General features: G+C 46.7%; 1 protein-coding gene across 7 annotated transcripts in view; it reads left to right on the forward strand.

Annotated features, from left to right (window-relative positions):
• The window catches only part of CHFR (checkpoint with forkhead and ring finger domains), a 91622-nt gene continuing 74032 nt past the window's right edge, over nt 1-17590 (forward strand). For 2 of the 7 annotated variants that reach the window (XR_014785778.1, XM_084820147.1), the window contains exons 1-9: nt 1-118; nt 1081-1234; nt 4623-4722; nt 8918-9027; nt 9868-9927; nt 10117-10329; nt 10589-10804; nt 12384-12540; nt 15591-15745. Coding sequence is in view for 5 of the 7 variants with exons in the window: in XM_084820147.1 (XP_084676273.1) it covers nt 1093-1234; nt 4623-4722; nt 8918-9027; nt 9868-9927; nt 10117-10329; nt 10589-10804; nt 12384-12540; nt 15591-15745 (1153 nt within the window). In the remaining 2 variants the exon portion in view is untranslated. Of the gene's footprint in view, nt 119-159; nt 374-1080; nt 1235-4622; nt 4723-8917; nt 9028-9867; nt 9928-10116; nt 10330-10588; nt 10805-12383; nt 12541-15590; nt 15746-17590 lie in introns of those variants that run through there. The other 5 variants (XR_014785779.1, XM_084820152.1, XM_084820149.1 and 2 more) reach the window with 4 other exon arrangements.

Genomic DNA, 17590 nt, shown 5'->3' on the forward strand with positions numbered 1-17590 from the left:
GAACCGGGCCCCGCCATTGGCTGGCCCGGACAGGCCCGGCGAGCCCCGCCCAGGGCCTGATCAGCTGAGGGCTGGCAATGTCTGTTGACAGGAGCAGCCTCAGCGGCGGCGCTCGGATGTAAGAGGCTGTGGCGGCGGGGGAGGGGAGCTCAGCCTCTGGGGCGGGCGGGGAAGGGGGCGGGAGGGGGGACGGACCGAGGCCTCCTCTTCGCCCTCAGGCCTACATGGAGGCGGAGGAGGGGAGGGGCGCCTGGCAGTGAAATGGGGCGCTGGGCAAGAGTTGTCCCAGCCGTGTGAAGCGCCCCCTCCCCGCACTCCAGGCTTGGGCAGAGGCCTTCTGGGGAGCCTGGATGCCAAGAAAGGGGAGGAGGAGGTATTTGGCACCAGCTTTTGAAGCTTCTCTCTTCCTTCCTTCCTTCCTTCCTTCCTTCCCCCACCCCTCAGAAACACCCCACCCCACCCCTTCCCTGCTCTCCATCTCAACCCAAAGGGATGTGGTCTTAAAAGGGGAGCAGAGACTGGAGAAGCTGAAACACTGGAGGAGAGGAAGCAGCCCAAGGGAGAGGTTGGGGGGGGGGAGGTGAAGAGGGGGGGGGAGGTGAAGAGGGGGAGGGGAGGGGAGGGGAGGTGAAGAGGGGGAGGCGAGGCGAGGCGGAATTAAGGGTGCGATCCTAAACCCAGGGATGAAGGAGCAGACCCCGGTGGGGCTTGTTTCTGAGTAAGCGTAGGTAAGGACGGTGGGCGCTGGGAGAAGCACTGAGCTGTGGCAGGGAGTGAAAGTGAAAATGCAGCTCAGCAAGGGCTGTGTCTTTTTTTCTTTTTGTTTAGCAGAGGGGAAGTTTTTACCTGGAGGAAAGTTTGTGTGTCTGCTTCCTGGGGAGTTCTGTTTTATTTTAAGATGCTTGTTTTCCAAGTAAGGGGGGGGGGAAAAACTAGGTTGTTCGCAATGTGCTGCTGTTGGGCGTAGTGGGGCTTCGCTTCCAAATAAACACGAACAGGCTTGGGAGTAAAAATGCAGCTTGTGTGACTTCTCTCTTCTTTTCCTCTCCCATTTCTCTCCTCCACCCCCACCCCCTTCAGATGTAAATCCAGATGGAGCATTTGGAAGCCAGAGGGCAAATACAGCAGCAAAGGCAGCCGCAGCCTTGGGGAAAGTTGATCCGGTTGGGGGCTGAAGAAGCAGAGCCCCATGTCTTGTTGTTGAAGAAAGAGTGGACTATTGGCAGGAAAAAAGGTATGGCTCCAGAAACAGTTGAATATCAGATACACATGTGAGCTGCAAGATGGCAGAGGATCATGCAGAAAGTGTGTATTCAATCCCTTGTTTGTAGAGTTTTCTATCCTGACATCTTGTAAGGGAAACCAAAGTCTCTCTCTCTCTCTCTCTCTCTCAATCTGTGTGTGTGTGTGTGTGCATGCGTGTTGGTATTTTAATAAAATAGGCTACTGAGATTGCTGCCTTAGTTTTTGCTATGAGTCAACAATGGGCAGATTTTCAGCTGTACTTTGTAATACTTCCTTTCTTTACTTCCTGTTTTGTGTGCTAAACTGTTGTATCTTTTTCAAAGATAAACACACATTTAAAACAAGTTGTAGTCCTTCCTCAAAAAAATATAAACATATATGTATTTTTAATATATGTTCTATTAACAAATGGCTAATCAAAATATGAATATAAATAAATAGTGATATGTACTAAACAGAACATTTCGTGTTCAGTTGTAGTATGTCACTTTGAAGTGACATACTACAACTTTCCTGATGGGAACTTTGCTGCCTAAGATGTAGATTTGCAATTACTTAGTAGTAAACTTCAGCAAATGCTGTAATGTGACCATAAATGACAAAAGATCATTCCAGTGAATATAGTGATGGGTATACATGGAGGTTGTTAGGTCTTTTGCAGCCTATTACTTTCCATATTTGCTTGGCTTAAGTCTTGCTAATTTTACTGGAACTTATTTCATGTTACCAGTTCCTAAGATGACTGCCATAAGGATGTAGGGCTGAAGCTTTTTGTTTCTGAGCTATGTAAGTCCACAGCAGCATCTTTGGAACCAAAAGGTTATAGGCTATGCTGCGTCATAATTTTACATAATGCACAAAAACACTTATAGTTTAAATGGCTTTGAAAAAAGATTACACAAATTAATGCTGATTACCAGTATGCTGATGACATCCAACTCTCTCTTTCTCCATTCTATCTAAATCCAAGGAAGCTGTTCTAGTTCTAAATCGGTGCCTGATGTCGGTCATGGACTGGATGAGGGCAAATCAACTGAAACTTAATCCAGACAAGGGAGAGGTGCTTTTGGCCAGTCGAAAGGCTGATCAAGGGAATAGGGATTCAACCTGTGCTGGATGGGGTTATGGGAAGACTCGGACTCACAGTTTTGGTGTACTCTTAGTCTTGGGGGTGGCACAGCTGAGGCTAGAGTGCCAACTGCACCTGTTCCTAAAGATGAAAGATGCCTGATTTGGCCATAAAGATGAAAGATGCATGATCTGCCCTAAAGATGAAAGATGCCTATCTGGCCATAGTCATGCATGCCTTAGTTCTATCCTGTTTGGCCTACAGTTTCACATTCTACGTGGGGCTGCCTTTGAAAACTGTTCAGAACCTTCAGCTGGTCCAGAATGTTGTGACCAGACTGTTGACTGAGGCTAGTTGCAGGGAGCCTGCAAATCCCTTGTTACAACAGCTTCACTGGCTACCGGTCTGTTTCTGGGCAGAATTCAAAGTGCTGGTTATGACCTATAAAGCCCTATGCAGCTTGGGACCTGGCTGTCTGAAAGATCACCTTCTCCCATATGAGCCTGCCCAGTTCTTAAGATCTTCTGGAGAGGCCCTTCTTTCGAGACCGCAGCCTTCAGAGGCACATTTGGTGGCATCCTGAGAGAGAGCCTTTTTGGTGGCTGCTCCCAGGCTGTGGAACTCCCTGCCAAGGGAGGCTAGGTTTTCTCCTCTCTGCTGTCCTTTTGCCAGCAGGTAAAGACTGCTTTATTCAAGGAGGCCTTTGGCCTATAAGTGGGTATGTTGGGCGTGGTGCTGTTTTTTATTTTTTATTCTGTAATTTATGTTTTTATTGTTTTTCAGTGTATTGTTTTGTTTTTATCAGTTTTAATTGTGCCTGTATGCTGCCTTGAGTGCCATTTTTGGTAGAAAGACATGGTACAAGTCAAATAAATGAAGTAATATGCTCTTATATTCGTATGACCAAGCATCTGGAATCCATCCTGAGCCTTAGATGGTTTGCTTTCTGTGCAAAAGGTGACATCATTAGAGATGGGTTTGATTTGGTTGCCTTATTAACGGCACCTTTATCTAAACTCTGCCTGTGTTACCACATCATGCTAAACCAGGGGTGTAGAACCTCAGGTCTGGGGGCCAAATCTGGCCCTCCTGAAGTCTCAGTCTGGTTCTCCAGGGTTCCCCAGATGGCCACACCCCTTTCCCCTGACTACCAATGATTTGGTGGTTTCCTGGCTTGTGTGCAATTTCCCCCCGCCCCCACCATTCTAAAAAGCTGAAATGCCTTTCCTAAGTAACCAGCAGTAACCAAGTAACTTTCCAGCAGTAATAGCTTTATGCTAAGATATTCTGGTACTGTTGGTTTTTTGGCCCCGCCCCTTTTGTTTTTGGCCCCGCCCACCACTGGAATGCAGCCCCCAAAAGCTTCTCTGAAATGGAATTCAGCCCTTGACTGAAAGATGTTCTGCACCTCTGCTCAGCCGTGGTTTCATGAAAAGTGCATGAGCAGGAAGACGCCAGTGCAAGCTTTAGGCTTGCATGCTCTTCCATCCCCTCTTCTCCTCCCACAAGGCTGGGAGGATGACTTTGGTAGCATTTACTTTCAGGGCTGGATCCAATAGGACCCTTGTGGTGGTGCCCCAAGTCTGTCAGTGTGCACACAGCCAGCCCCACCAGCTGCAGCACATGCGTGGCCCCTGCCGCTGGCGGCCACGATGTACCGCTTCCGTGGCCAAGCACCAAAACGAGTGGAACCACTAGTTTCTGGAAGGGGTAGGTTGTGCCCCTTCCAGAAGCGAGTGTTTTCACTCGTTTCAGCGCTTGGCCATGGAAGGGCTACATCGTGGATGCTAGCAGGCTTGGGGCACCACCGCAAGCCTTCTGTTGGATCCAACCCTCTGTTTCCCTGAATCCTGGTTTATCGTGTCATCTGGCTCAGGGATCATGGTTTGTCCCTAACTATGGTAAGTTTGAAAAGAAGCCGCTTTCAAACCAAGACTTATGAAACTGGCTTGTTCAAACTGACTGTAGTTGGCAAGTGCTACCAAACTCCTCCTCCCGGGCTCACAGGAGGAGGAAAGTGCAGGCCCAAGACTTATCGCCGCTACTTCCTGCTTGTGTATATCTTGCTTGAACCATGGTTTAGAGTAGACTTCCCCAACCTGGTGCACTCCAGATGTTTTGAAGTACAACTCCCAGGAATCTTTACCATTGGCTCTGCTGGCCTGGGCTGATCAAGTCCAAAACATCTGGATGGCACAATATTGGGGGGTGCTGGTTTAGAGTGACATGCAAGCACAGCCTCTGTTGGCTTTTGTGAGTGTGAAACCTTCAAGGGTAAGCATAGTGATGTTAACTTTTTGTCTCAAAGGTTGTGACCTGTCCTTTCCTGGCAACAAACTGGTGTCTGGAGATCACTGTAAAATAATAGTGGATGAAGAATCTGGTCAAGTATCACTGGAAGATACCAGGTCAGCTTTGCTTGAACCCTTCCCGCCTTCCCTGTTTGGATGTAGGGAGCAGAATCTTTTACTTAGCATTCACAAGAGACACTGGTAGTCTTGTCGGTCCTTATTTGACTTCTTGGGCCATATTCACATTGAACGCTTAAATGGATTTGTTCTCTGTGCTTCCTCTACAGAACCTTGGAAATTATAGTTTTGTGTGGCCATTGAGAGTTCTGTTAACGGTTCCTTAAAACTGTTCCTTGAGATGCAATTTCCAAGGTTCCTAGGATGCTACGGGAATAGTAGTTATAATGGTCCTTAGGTTGCTACATGTTTGGGCCCCCTAGGCCAATTCTACCCCCTCCACTTTCATCACTGTCAAAAAAAAAAAACTATTTTGATGATGTATTCCTACAGAAGGGCTTTGTGCATCCACTGCTCTCATAGGGAGGGTTGTTGGGTTTTTTATTAACATAAAATACCTAGGGAATCTCCTGGGTATGTAGAAACCCTGACCTTGTCTGTTGGTGGCGCCATTTTGTTGCCCTACTAGTTGGCAAAGGTCTAAGATGAAGCAGCAGCTTTTCGAAGCAAGCTGCTACATTCTGTTCCAGAGTTAATTATAGCCAAAGTCAGGTTGCTTTTCTTAATGATAAAACTATTCCTTGATTGCTTTTTCAGTGCCTTTCTCTGCGTGACATGGAAATCCATTGTACGCTTGTTACTTGCATATTGTTATGACTGCTCGTTTTTATCTTTGGTTGGAAACTTTCGCTCGCAATCTTAGCTTTCTACGAGTGCAACAATTAGCTCTTGTCAGTGTTTCCCTTTCATTATAATAGCAAACTAACCTGTCTTGCTGACAGCAGAACGATAAAGATTTGACAGAATGCATTAATAATAGAAGAAGTTAAAGTAGGGTGGTGAAAAGATCTGCTTGAAAACCAGTGGGCGCAAAATCTTTGCCAGCCTACAGAAAGAAATCTGTCCATGGTGGGATAGGGCAAATTAAGAGGATAGTGGGAGCAGCAGCAAAAGAACTTTGCTGGACAATGGGTAGTCATCCTACCTCTCTTAGGGCACAATGCTGTGGCCACTAGTCAGCAGCTAGACGGCCATGGGATTGGTCAGTTCCCGGGAACTGACCTTGGAGCCCATCCTCTGAGGTCAGGTCCCGGAGGACTGACCTCCACCCCCCCCACGCTGCAAAATCGGCTGTCTAGCCACAAAAGCAGGGTGGTGGGAGTGCAGAGGAGATGTGCTCCTCGCCACTCCTCCCGCCCTGCAGTGGGTAGGCGGTCGCCCCCAGGGTCAGAGGCGACCGTCGATCCGTGTAGGATTGCTCTCTTAGTGTGCAATCCTATGCATGTTTAGACAGAAAAAAGGCCTACAACTCCCAGAATGCCCCAGCTATGCTGCCTTGGGCATGCTGGGAGTTGTAGTCCTTTCTTCTGTCTAAACATGCATAGGATTGCACATTTAATGACCTTAGTGCCCTTTAAATCAGGGCTGGATTCCAATCTGGGAAAGGTCTCAGACTGCATTCCATCTGTGGGTGGGGCCTCAGGACAAGCTTCAGAAGTAAGCTGGACTGAATCACTCATCAGCTTTCTCCCCAGGCCCCTCCTCCTCTCCCCAGCACAGAAAAGCTCTTATCTCCAATCAGCCACGAGGGAAAGGGGCGGGGCCTGATGAAGAAGCTAGCTGGCCAAATGGGGAACCCTGCAGGCCTTATCTTGCACGCAGGCTGGAGGGTTCCCTATCCTGGCCTTAGATGTTCTCATAGATGTGTGTTGAACTAAACTACTGTTGAACTAAAGCCTAATTAAGGCTGCAGCCCTATGCATGTTATTTAGGAATAAGTCACATAGAATGTGACAGGCTTTATCTCCTGAGTAAACTCTCACAGGATCAGGCTGTAATATATTAAATAAAAATAAACAAGGTTCCAATGTGTAGCTGGTCGGAAGCTGAGATATCTCCTCTACATTTGCCCTAGGTAGTGTCATCCCCACCTCACCCCGCCCAAGTCTGTAGTCAAGCAGTGGTCATTAACTTGGATTCCTAGTTTGTTAAATGCTTTTTGTAAAACACATAGGCTGGGTTCACACAACATGACCACCCACACTCATGGCTGCCTATTGGTTGAACTGTGGGTTGTGTTGTGTGAACCCAGCCACACTAACAAACCGCAGTTTGTTAACCACAAAGAGAAACAACTGCTTTGAGGTGCCCCCCCAGCCCTTAGTATTTATTTATTTATTTATTTGTACTTCCACAAACCTTGGAGTTCTCCTGAGCTTGCTGATACCACAGTCTTGTGCATGGGTGGTGCTGTTTTGGCCACTTAATCAACGGTACTCACCTCTGAACCTGGGAAATAAAAGGAATGATTTTCAAAGCCACTGCTGGAGCATGTATAGTTCAGGATGAGCATGTTCTGCGAATCTGTTACTGTATTGCACGCATGCTAAAACTGGAACGGTGGTGTGGAATGCAGCATCCTGAAAATCTTGGCTGTGTGCCATTTTTTTAAACAAGCCAGTTTGTTTTCTTTCTTTTAAAAGTTTGTTATTTCATTGTATCTTCTATTTAATGCAGTTTTTCAACAGCTTGTTTTCAGGGTTGATCCTTGAAATAAATCAGAAGAGATCTCCCCTTGATGGCTTATCAAGGGGAGTCTATCCCATAGTTTCTGCTAGGTTAAGTGCCATTTTTATGAAAGTAAATGTACATTCTTGTTTCCTCTGTGCCGTTTAGGGGTAGCTCTTCCTATATTCAATCCCAGTATTTTCCCTCAAGTCACAAGTTTATTCCAAAGCTCCCTCTTGCATGAGTAGGCAGGCTTCATCCACCAGATGGCAGCAGTGGCGTTTCATGTTTTAGGGTCACTCCAACATCCAGCCTGCTTATCAGTTGCTGTATATGTACTTATAGGTGCAGAGGCTGCTGTTTGGTGTGTCCCCCCCCTTCCTGTAGGCTGGGATGGACAACTTTTGGCCCTCCAGATGTTTTGGCATACATCTCCCTTCACCTTTGGCTGTGCTGGCTAGGATTCATGAGAGTTGTAGGGCAAAATATCTGGAGGGTCACAAGTTTCCCATCTGTGCTGGAGGCTAGGGATGTCGGAGAAATACGCAATGGAATCAAATGAGTTTGGGTTTCTATGAATCCGACCCTCAGATTCTTCAGCGGACCAGCTTTTCATGAGTCACACAGATTCTGCAGACTTGCAGACCTGTTTTTTTACTTTCCAGAATTTTATGCAAATTGAGTCATAGAAAAATATGTAAAACAAACACCGGCTGAAAATGCACATTTCCCCCATAGGCTAAAGCATGAACATCCACATTTTGGGGGAGGGATTTGCACAGTTGAGGAGGATTTGTGCATTTGGGGGGAACTCACACATTTTTGCATGTGCAAATTTGTGCAAGTGCAAATTTGCACAAATTCAGGAAATAGGAAAAAATGCTATTCTGCCAATGAGTGGATGACAGAATGAATGGCACTGGACAATCTGCGAAAAGCAGATGGAACGGATTTTATAAAACCCATAAATCCCTACTGAAATTCCTGAAAGTATTCAAGTGCTTAGGAATTGACCTGACTTGATAAGTTCTATTAGGAGTTAACAGGTGGTAGTCATGTTAGTTTGTCACAGCAAATACAAAAATAGAGCAAGGTGGCTCCTCAAAATAGACTTACTCTTGCAGCATAATCTTTTGTGAATTAGAACCCACTTCATCAGATACTTGTATTGTGTGCCACAAGGATTTCATGTAACGTAATACGTCAGCCTCCCCCAACCATGCGCTCTCCAGATGTTTTGGACGACAGTTCCCGGCATTCTTGACCATTGCCCATGCTGGCTGGGACTGATGGGAAGTGAAGTCCAAAACATCTGGAGGGCACCAGGTTGGGGAAAGCTGCAACAGGGTGAGATGGCAGATCTAAGAGAAAAGGGCGAGGTGGTGGATTAATGGCTTGTTCTGTGACTAGGCTTCCTTGAGTCACAGCACTTTTGAGGGTAAGCTTCCTTTTGCACCTCAGAAGGTATGCCACTCTTCCACATTTGCAAAGTCCATTGTACTTTTTCAACAACGTTGCATGTTCCAACTTCCAGTTAGTTGGTATTCTATTTACTTTTGTAGTCTATTTACTCATCCGAACTCCTTGCCTTGTTTAGTCATGAGGATGTCTGATTTCTCCTTTGCAGCACTAATGGAACAGTTATTAATAAACAGAAGGTGGTGAAGAAGCAGACTTGCCCTTTGCGGACAGGAGATGTGATCTATGTTGTTTACAGGAAAAATGAGCCAGAAAACAGTAAGAGAATGTTGCTTTTTTAATGGCCTCTTGGCGGGGGTCGGGGAAGGGGTGAGTTAGAGAGCCTTTTCTGAACCTCGCATCTTCCAGGTGTGTTGGACTACAGGCCCCATCATCCCCAGCCAGCATGGCAGGTTGTGCTAAGGGGATGATGGAAGTTATAGACGAGCACACCTGGAGGGTACCAGGTTGCAAAAGGCTGGGTTAAAGTGTGCGTGTGTGTGTGCTTTTAAGAAGTGAGTGGAAGAAAACTCAGCCGTACTCCAAATTAATAAGATGGAACATGTCTGTCTGCACTCATTTTTGTTTTGGGCCAAGGGTCCACCCTAGTATTTGACAGAAAAGGACCTCATGGGCAAAATGTTGTGGGTTGCCTCCATATTTTATTTATTTATTTCCTTAAAAAAAGTCCTACCCAATCTTCAAGGAGTTCATAGTGCCCTGTGCTTTTTATCCTCACCACAACCCTGTGAAGCACGCTAGGCAGAGAGACAGTGACTGGCCCAAGGTCACCAAGTGAGCTCCATGGCTGAGCAAGGGTTTGAACTCGGGTCCCTCCATTCTTTATCCAGTGCTCTAACCGCTTCCCCACACTGGCTTTTAGTAGTCTTCAGCATGTACAACTGACATAATAAGTGGAGCTCATGGCTGTAACAATGATACTGACTGGGAGGAACAGGGAACCTGGGATAGTGTTCTGCCTCCTCTCTAAGTAGTGACACATTGGAAATGGAAGGGGGTGTCAGGAAGGAGTTTGCACCTGCTCTGGCATATGTCTGTAGGGATGCCCCATTTTGCCTCTTGGGAACTGTTGGCTGAAACCATCTTCTCTTCTTTCAGATGTTGCGTATCTTTATGAATCCTTAAACCCAAAACAGGACCCAGCTAATGAGCCAGTAGGTAAGTAAAGTGATTAGTTTGAGATCAGCATGTGGTTGGGGTGGGTGGAGAATGAACTGTTAGGATTAGTTGCATCCCCTTTAAGACAGCCTGGCTGCGCAGAATCCAGTTAATGCTGATTCTCTTAAGCCTCCAAGCTGTTGAGGCAATGCTATGGGGACGTCCTCCTCACTCGCTTCCCCATTGCAGAAGCCAATGTTGAAAGCATGTGCCATGCGACCAAAGATACCTCAAGTACTGGACAAAGCAATGATGGGACCTCAACGGCATCGCCGCTGACAGCTTGTCCAACTAGCTACGACGAACCACAGCCATCCACTTCTACATCGAACCTCTTTAACGCTGCTTCTACCTCTCTCACCGAGTCCATTTCCACTGAGCAGGATAATCCCTCAACATCAGGTAAAGATCTAGCCTGCTTGGTCAGACATCTAACAGGCATTTCACTGTAGCCATGCTACTGAAACCGAACCTGGTCAGGAATGGGGTTGATAAATAGGGTTAGTCCTTAGGAGCAAGGGGGACTGCCGCTTTGCAGGTGACTTTCACACCCCAAGCAATATGTCCACTATAATTTTGGCCAATACTACCTATCCCTTTGGCTAAAGGAGGTGTAGCTTTGTCTGACCAGCAGATGCATTTTCCTTTCCATTTTTTGCAGGGTCACAATCTTACGCATTCACTCCTGCACTTGCTTTGCCTACCTTAGCATCATGTGGCCCCGAAGCATCACTTGAACACAAGCAGCCAAATGTAAATACTGAAACTTCTGACATTTCTTCAGGGGACAAAGAGAAAATGGCATCCAGTATGCCTGAGCTTAAAACCAGGGATGAAGAACAAGTCTTCGAGCCTGCTAGGAAAAAAATAAAGGGAGGTTAGTAAGTGACAACTGTATTTTCTTTTTAAGAGATCTGCAGTCAAAATTCAGCTGGTTATCCTCACATACTAGAATCCCATCCTAGCAACAGCACATAAGAATATAAGAAGAGCCCTGTTGGATCAGACCAAGGGTCTATCTAATCCAGCATTCTGTCCACACGGTGGCCAACCAGCTGTTGACTGGCAGACCACAAGCAAGAGACAAGTGCGACGTAACCCATATTGTCACTCAAACCAATGCCATTTTTCCTCCCAGATTGGTCATGCGTTCTCCCCCCTACCATCCCCACCCCCTTCTTCTAGGCACTGTAACAGTTTCTTATCCCCACTTTCCTTGCCCCTTTGCCACTTCTCTCAGCTACCCTTCCTGCCAAGCCCCATATTTCCCTCCAACCCCTAAACTCAGAGTGAGGCTTTTCTTCCAGCCAGGCAACCTTCTGCTTCCATCATAGCAGCTGTATTGATTTTCTGCAGTCCATTACTGACCTTCCCCTTAACTAATTTTGTGAACGTTCTGTGACATCACAACTGTGCACCCAATGGCTATGGGAGCATCTCAGGTCGATGACAGCTGATTCTAGCCTAACATAAAATAATCTGCACTTTAGGATTCTGGTTTAATTGTTGCAATCTTAGAATGAATTGGACTGGAGGGGACCTCACGGTTATCTTGTCCAAACTTTCTGTCTGGCCAAAAGGAAGAGGAAGTGGTTCTAAATCTGTTCAAGACTTTCCAGTGAACCAGTCTGCTCCAGTTGACGTGTGTAGACATCTGTTAAGCTGTGATCTTACTGCACAACATGCAAAATATGACCTATTGCACAGGATTTGGCAGTCTGCAGAATCCTAGCAATCAAAGCTTAGTAGTAGTAGTAGTAGTAGTATTTTCTCGTCTTCCACTTGAAAAGAAAGGGTATATATCAAGAAGACAATAGAGATGTTGTTGGCAAAAGAATTGATGGCATTATCCTCCCGCACCTGCTGGTAACATAAGGCTGTCTCACACCTTGCAAGTCGCTGTCCAGCACCCTGCAAGCTTCCAGTGCACCAACCATTTTTCCTTGCAAGGTACTGGAGGTCAGCAGGGACTGGGCAGTTTAACCCCTGTGCCACAAGAGCAGCATGTAGGCAGACCGGACTCTTGGCTTGATCTCTAGTGCCCTACAGTGCCGCCCTGCAGGTGGCCTAGGTGTATTACAGCCTCCAGCCCAGTAGGGTCAGATGACCTTGAGGAGCCAGTAAGGTTCCATCTGGTTCTATATAATTGCTGCCTCAGGCCAGACTCCTCAGTCTAAACATCGCATTGAAGGGTGAGTGCTTGGAAGCCCTGCCCGGGCCTGTTGGAACTACCAAGGTGTCTCCTGGCTTCCAGCCATGATGTCCTCTAGTAAGGGAGGACAGAGCGCTTTAGGAGATCCCCTTCCTGCATGCTCAACTCTATTCCTATGAAGCAGGGAGGGAAGCTTCATGCCAATAGTCAATATCTTAATTGTTGAGCAACAATGTATTGGGGTTCCGTTGTGTCCTTGTGTGTGTGGCTTTTTTTAGTCTTAATGATTGTGACTCCTTTGCAGATGGTGATGCCAGCTCGTACCTTCAGGTGATTACTCCAAATCAATGTGCAATTAAAACGGGCCCCGAAGATGCAAAGTCAGCCAATGTGAAGCCAGACAAAATGGAAGAAACGCTCACCTGTATCATCTGCCAGGAACTGCTGCATGACTGTGTCAGGTATGGGTGGTGGTAGGGGGGTCCCTGGGCCAAACCAGATGTGACCACGGTAGGCTGCAGGCTGAACTGTTCAGTGTCTGAACTGAATCGCCACTGAATTCCTATAGAGTGTGTTTTGTGTGAATGGTGGGAGCAGGGTTTAAGCTGCACCAAGGGGCAAGTGGAAAGGGGGCTCTGAACCCTTCCTTTGTTGGCACACCTTCCCCCAGCTAGTTTTCTCCTAGTAACTTTTGCTGAGAGAAGAAGAACAAATGCAGAGAAGCATGCACACCTTGGTAATGATTTTGTACAATCCCAGGAGGATCAAATTCTGCTGCTACCAAAGAGCATGTTCCCTGCCTACATTACTCTCAAACTAAGAGCTTATTGCTCAAGAACTAGCTACAACTCAATACTCACACTGGGTTTTTTTTTTCTTTTTGGCCCATGCTGCCCTCTTACGGTCTCTGGGTCACAGTGTTGTGGTCACAGCAGAAGCCACAATGGGCAGAATTCCCTTCACTGGGGTCTAAACTTCAGGCCTAGCAATCTTATGTCCCCTTGGCTCACTCCCTTGCCTGCCCACTTCCTTCCTACCAATAGTACACATCCCTTTCTGTTTCTGAGCCCAATGTGTCATTTCGCACCAGTCTTATGTTCTCCTTGGCTCTTCCTTTTTTCAACTCCATGGCTCCAGTATTCATTGTTCCCTCAGGTTCCTGCTTTTTCATTCCACTTCCTGTAGCCACCCTTGTCTCCTGACCAACCTCCCCTCTTTGTTCCGCTTCCCCTCTATCAGCTCCTCCTGTACAGTGTGGCTCCTTCAAGGCCCCCCTCTCTGATCCATCCCTTGTTGCATCAGTTCCACAAGCCACTGAACGTTCTGAGCTGCTGTCCCATCTTGGCCAATCAGTGTCAGCAGCTTCACTGCCATGCAGGCAGTGCAGTGTCGCTATTTTAAGCACCAAACTAGATAGGGCAGTCCCATTTGTTCTCCCCCCTTCACGTATAAAGCAGGGGGTGAAGTGGGGCGGGGTCTGATTTTAACATCATGGTGAAACTGCCCCCAGGAGGGCTTCTGAGGAAACATCTTTCCCAGAGCAGGATGGGAGAAGAAGCAGAACCAATCTAGTTCCCAGTGGTGTCCCCTCCCTCCCCCAACTTCCACCAGAGAGGCTTCTGAGGGAACATCTTGCCCTAAGGGGCATGGGAGAAGAAACGGCATAAGAGGAACAGCCCAGCAACAAACAGGCCAGCCCAGAAGGACAATAAATGCAGTGCATACCTGAGTACAATTGGTTCCAGAATCATCCATCTCGGCAACTGAATCAAGCATCACCATCATGCTTTTTTCCTCTTCCCTCCCAGTCTCTTTCCTCGTGTCTGGTGCCTTTTTAAATTGTAAGCCTGAGTATAGGGACCGCAGGATTATGTTTATATTATTTATTACACGTCTATACAGCATGATAGCAGAAGCTCTCTGGCAGCTCGCAACAATTAAAACCATAAAATGCAGCATAATAAAACTATAACGTAAATGTTTAAAACTACATTATAGAATGAAAACAATAACCAAAATTATTGATTCTTGTAAGCCACTCTGAGAGCCTTTTGAATGAATGAATGAATGAATGAATGAGCAAATAAAGGATAAACAAGGGTGTGAGCGGGTGAGTGGAGCTGAACCCTCCTTCCTCCTCTCATCCAACCTCACCGTGATCTGTCATTTCAGGAGTTTTTCCTCCTAACTGAGCTCACTTCTGGTATTTTGAGCCAGGCTGGAGAGGAAATGCTTCCAGCAGCAGTATGTAGAGATAGAGGCAAGGTAGGGGGAGATTCGGCTCCTCCCATCCATTTGTGTAAAAATTAAATAAGGACGCTTCCCCTGACGCAATTTATAGTTGAATGGGGCGGACAGCTGAGCAGCAAACATGGCTCCTCTGCCATCCCATCTAGATTGGCTGAAGCTAGACAGCTTATTCCAACGGCCAATGTGACAGTATCCAATTTCTAGTACGCTGAGAGCCAGCGTGGTATCGTGGTTGGAATCCAGGCTCAAGTCCCTAGTAAGCCATGAAGCTCACTGGGCCAGTCACTGAGTCTAAGCCTAGCCTACCTCACAGGCTTGTTGTGAGAATAAAATGGAGAGGGGGTGGAGAGTCATGTATGCCACCTAGGCTCCGTGGAGGAAAAGGTTGGGATACAAAGGTAAGAAATAAATAACTAGTATCTTCAACAGTGCTGGGAACTGGGACAAGTGAACGATAAAGCTGTTGCTCCTTTTTGAGAGAGTTGAATTGCTTCCTTGTCCCATTATGGTTTGAAAGCATTCGGAGCCACCTTGGCATTTGAAGATAACTGCGGGGCATTTGTAGCACGCACAAAAAGGTGTGTGGAGGGGGATGAAGAAGTAGACTCTCTAAAATCTTGATTATTTGCATTTGAAGAGGAGCAGTCCATGAGCGACATTAGCTACCAAGCCACAGTTTGGCCAGCTCTGGTATTGAAGGCTGTTGCCACCTTATAGTCTGTTGAATGTTTGTCTTCTCCTTTCTTCCTCTTTTAGAAGAGGAGACCTTGGAGGGTCAGAAATTTGTGCTCTTCTGTCAACAGTTTGTAGCCATTGGCTGCACTGAGATGTCAGGTTTCTCATCCTGGAAGCCGTAGTTTGGAGGCCCTGAGAACAAGCGCTGTACTTTGTAATCCTGGTTACATGAAATGTTATATTTCAGTGCAGCCACTGGCTTTTAACACTTCAGATCCTGCAAACCATAGTCAGGAGGATTGGGAGCAAGCCCTGTGCTTACACACTCCTCCCATCCCATCTTCAGTTGTTCAGCATATTATATAACTTTCTAGTTTGATCAAACCACAGTATGCTGTGCCAAACTGGCAAACTATGGATTGAGCAAATCCTCCAAAACAGGATTTCAAAACCCAGGGCTTGTTCTCGACTCTTGGAGCTATGATTTGCAGGATCATAAATACCACATCCAATTATAGACAAATCTTGTCCTATTCTGTGTCTCCATTTCATGGTTCTGCCCTCCATTTTCCCCCTTTCTCTCTAGCTTGCAGCCCTGCATGCACACTTTCTGCGCCGCTTGTTACTCAGGGTGGATGGAACGCTCCTCTCTCTGTCCGACGTGTCGTTGTCCGGTGGAACGTATCTGTAAAAATCATATTTTGAACAACTTGGTGGAAGCTTATCTCATCCAGCATCCAGGCAAGTCTGCAGACATTTATGTTCATCATCATCTTCATCTATTATTTAGGGTGCAATTCTATCCAGGTGCCAGTCAGCCTTCGAACTTGGAGGCTGACAGGCATCCTAGGCAGAGTGGGTGATGCGCAGCGGTGATTGTCGCTTCTGTGCTTCTCCTGCTCTGCATTTTTCCTAGACAGGTGTTTTTGCTTGTCTTATTAGGGCTCTGTGGAGGGGGAGGGAAGGAGGCTGGGGAAAGCTTGTATCCCCGCTTTCCCCTTCCCTCCCTGCCCCCAGAACCGCCCCCTTCTGTCCTCTCCATGGTTGCTTTTGCGAGCTCAGATTCCTGGGTCTGAGTTTGGAGCATTGTCTCCAAGTATCCTGTCTGTCCCCCGTTACCCCCCCCCACCATAGGATTGCTCTATTAGTGTCATATACATGCATGGCGCTTCACAAACAATGCTAGGACAGGTTTCTACCTCAAGGGTCTTAAAATAAAAAAATGCGCCCAAGGGAGAGTGACAGAGGCAGGGGAGGAAATGGATGCAGGGATAAATTGGATGGTCAAGGTGATGCATGCCATATGCCAGCAAATTTGGAAAACACAAGAATGGCCACCAGATTGGAAAAAATCAACTTATATCCCCATACCAAAAAAGGGAAACACCAAAAAATGTTCAAACTATCCAACAGTGGCACTTATTTCACATGCCAGTAAGGTAATGCTCAAGATCTTGCAAGGTAGACTCCAGCAATTCATGGAACGAGAATTGCCAGTTGTACAAGCTAGGTTTAGAAAAGGCAGAGGAACTAGAGACCAAATTGCCAATATCCGCTGGATAATGGAGAAAGCCAGGGAGTTTCAGAAAAACATCTATTTCTGTTTTATTGACTATTCTAAAGCCTTTGACTGTGTGGATCGTAACAAATTGTGGCAAGTTCTTGGTGGTATGGGGATACCAAGTCATCTTGTCTGCCTCCTGAGGAATCTGTATAACAACCAAGTAGCAACGGTAAGAACAGACCACGGAACAACAGACTGGTTTAAGATTGGGAAAGGAGTAGGGCAGGGTTGTATACTCTCACCCTACCTATTCAACCTGTACGCAGAACATGTCATGCGACATGCTGGGCTTGATGAAGCCAAGGCTGGAGTTAAAATCGCTGGAAGAAACATTAACAGTCTCCGATATGCAGATGATACCACTTCGATGGCTGAAAGCAAGGAGGAGCTGAGGAACCTTATGACAAAGGTGAAGAAGAAAGTGCAAAAGCTGGGTTGCAGTTAAACCTAAAAAAAAACCGAGATTATGGCAACCAGCTTGATTGATAACTGGCAAATAGAGGGAGAAAACGTGGAGAGAACTTTGTCTTTCTAGGTGCAAAGATTACTGCAGATGCTGACTGCAGCCAGGAAATCAGAAGACATTTACTTCTTGGGAGGACAGCAATGACAAATCTGGATAAAATAGTGAAGAGCAGAGACATCACACTGACAACAAAGGTCTGCATAGTGAAAGCAATGGTATTCCCTGTAGTAACCTATGGCTGTGAGAGCTGGACCATAAGGAAGGCTGAGCGAAGGAAGATAGATGCTTTTGAACTGTGGTGCTGGAGGAAAATTCTGAGAGTGCCTTGGACAGCAAGAAGGTCAAACCAGTCCATCCTCCAGGAAATAAAGCCAGACTGCTCACTTGAGGGAAGGATACTAAAGGCAAAACTGAAGTACTTTGGCCACATCATGAGAAGACAGGATACCCTGGAGAAGATGCTGATGCTAGGGAAAGTGGAAGGCAAAAGGAAGAGAGGCCGACCAAGGGCAAGGTGGATGGGTGATATTCTGGAGGTGACTGATTCAACCTTGGG

The sequence above is a fragment of the Heloderma suspectum genome, chromosome 13, assembly GCF_057233095.1.
Source record: "Heloderma suspectum isolate Gila_16-S chromosome 13, 16-S_ref, whole genome shotgun sequence".
Lineage (NCBI taxonomy): Eukaryota > Metazoa > Chordata > Lepidosauria > Squamata > Helodermatidae > Heloderma > Heloderma suspectum.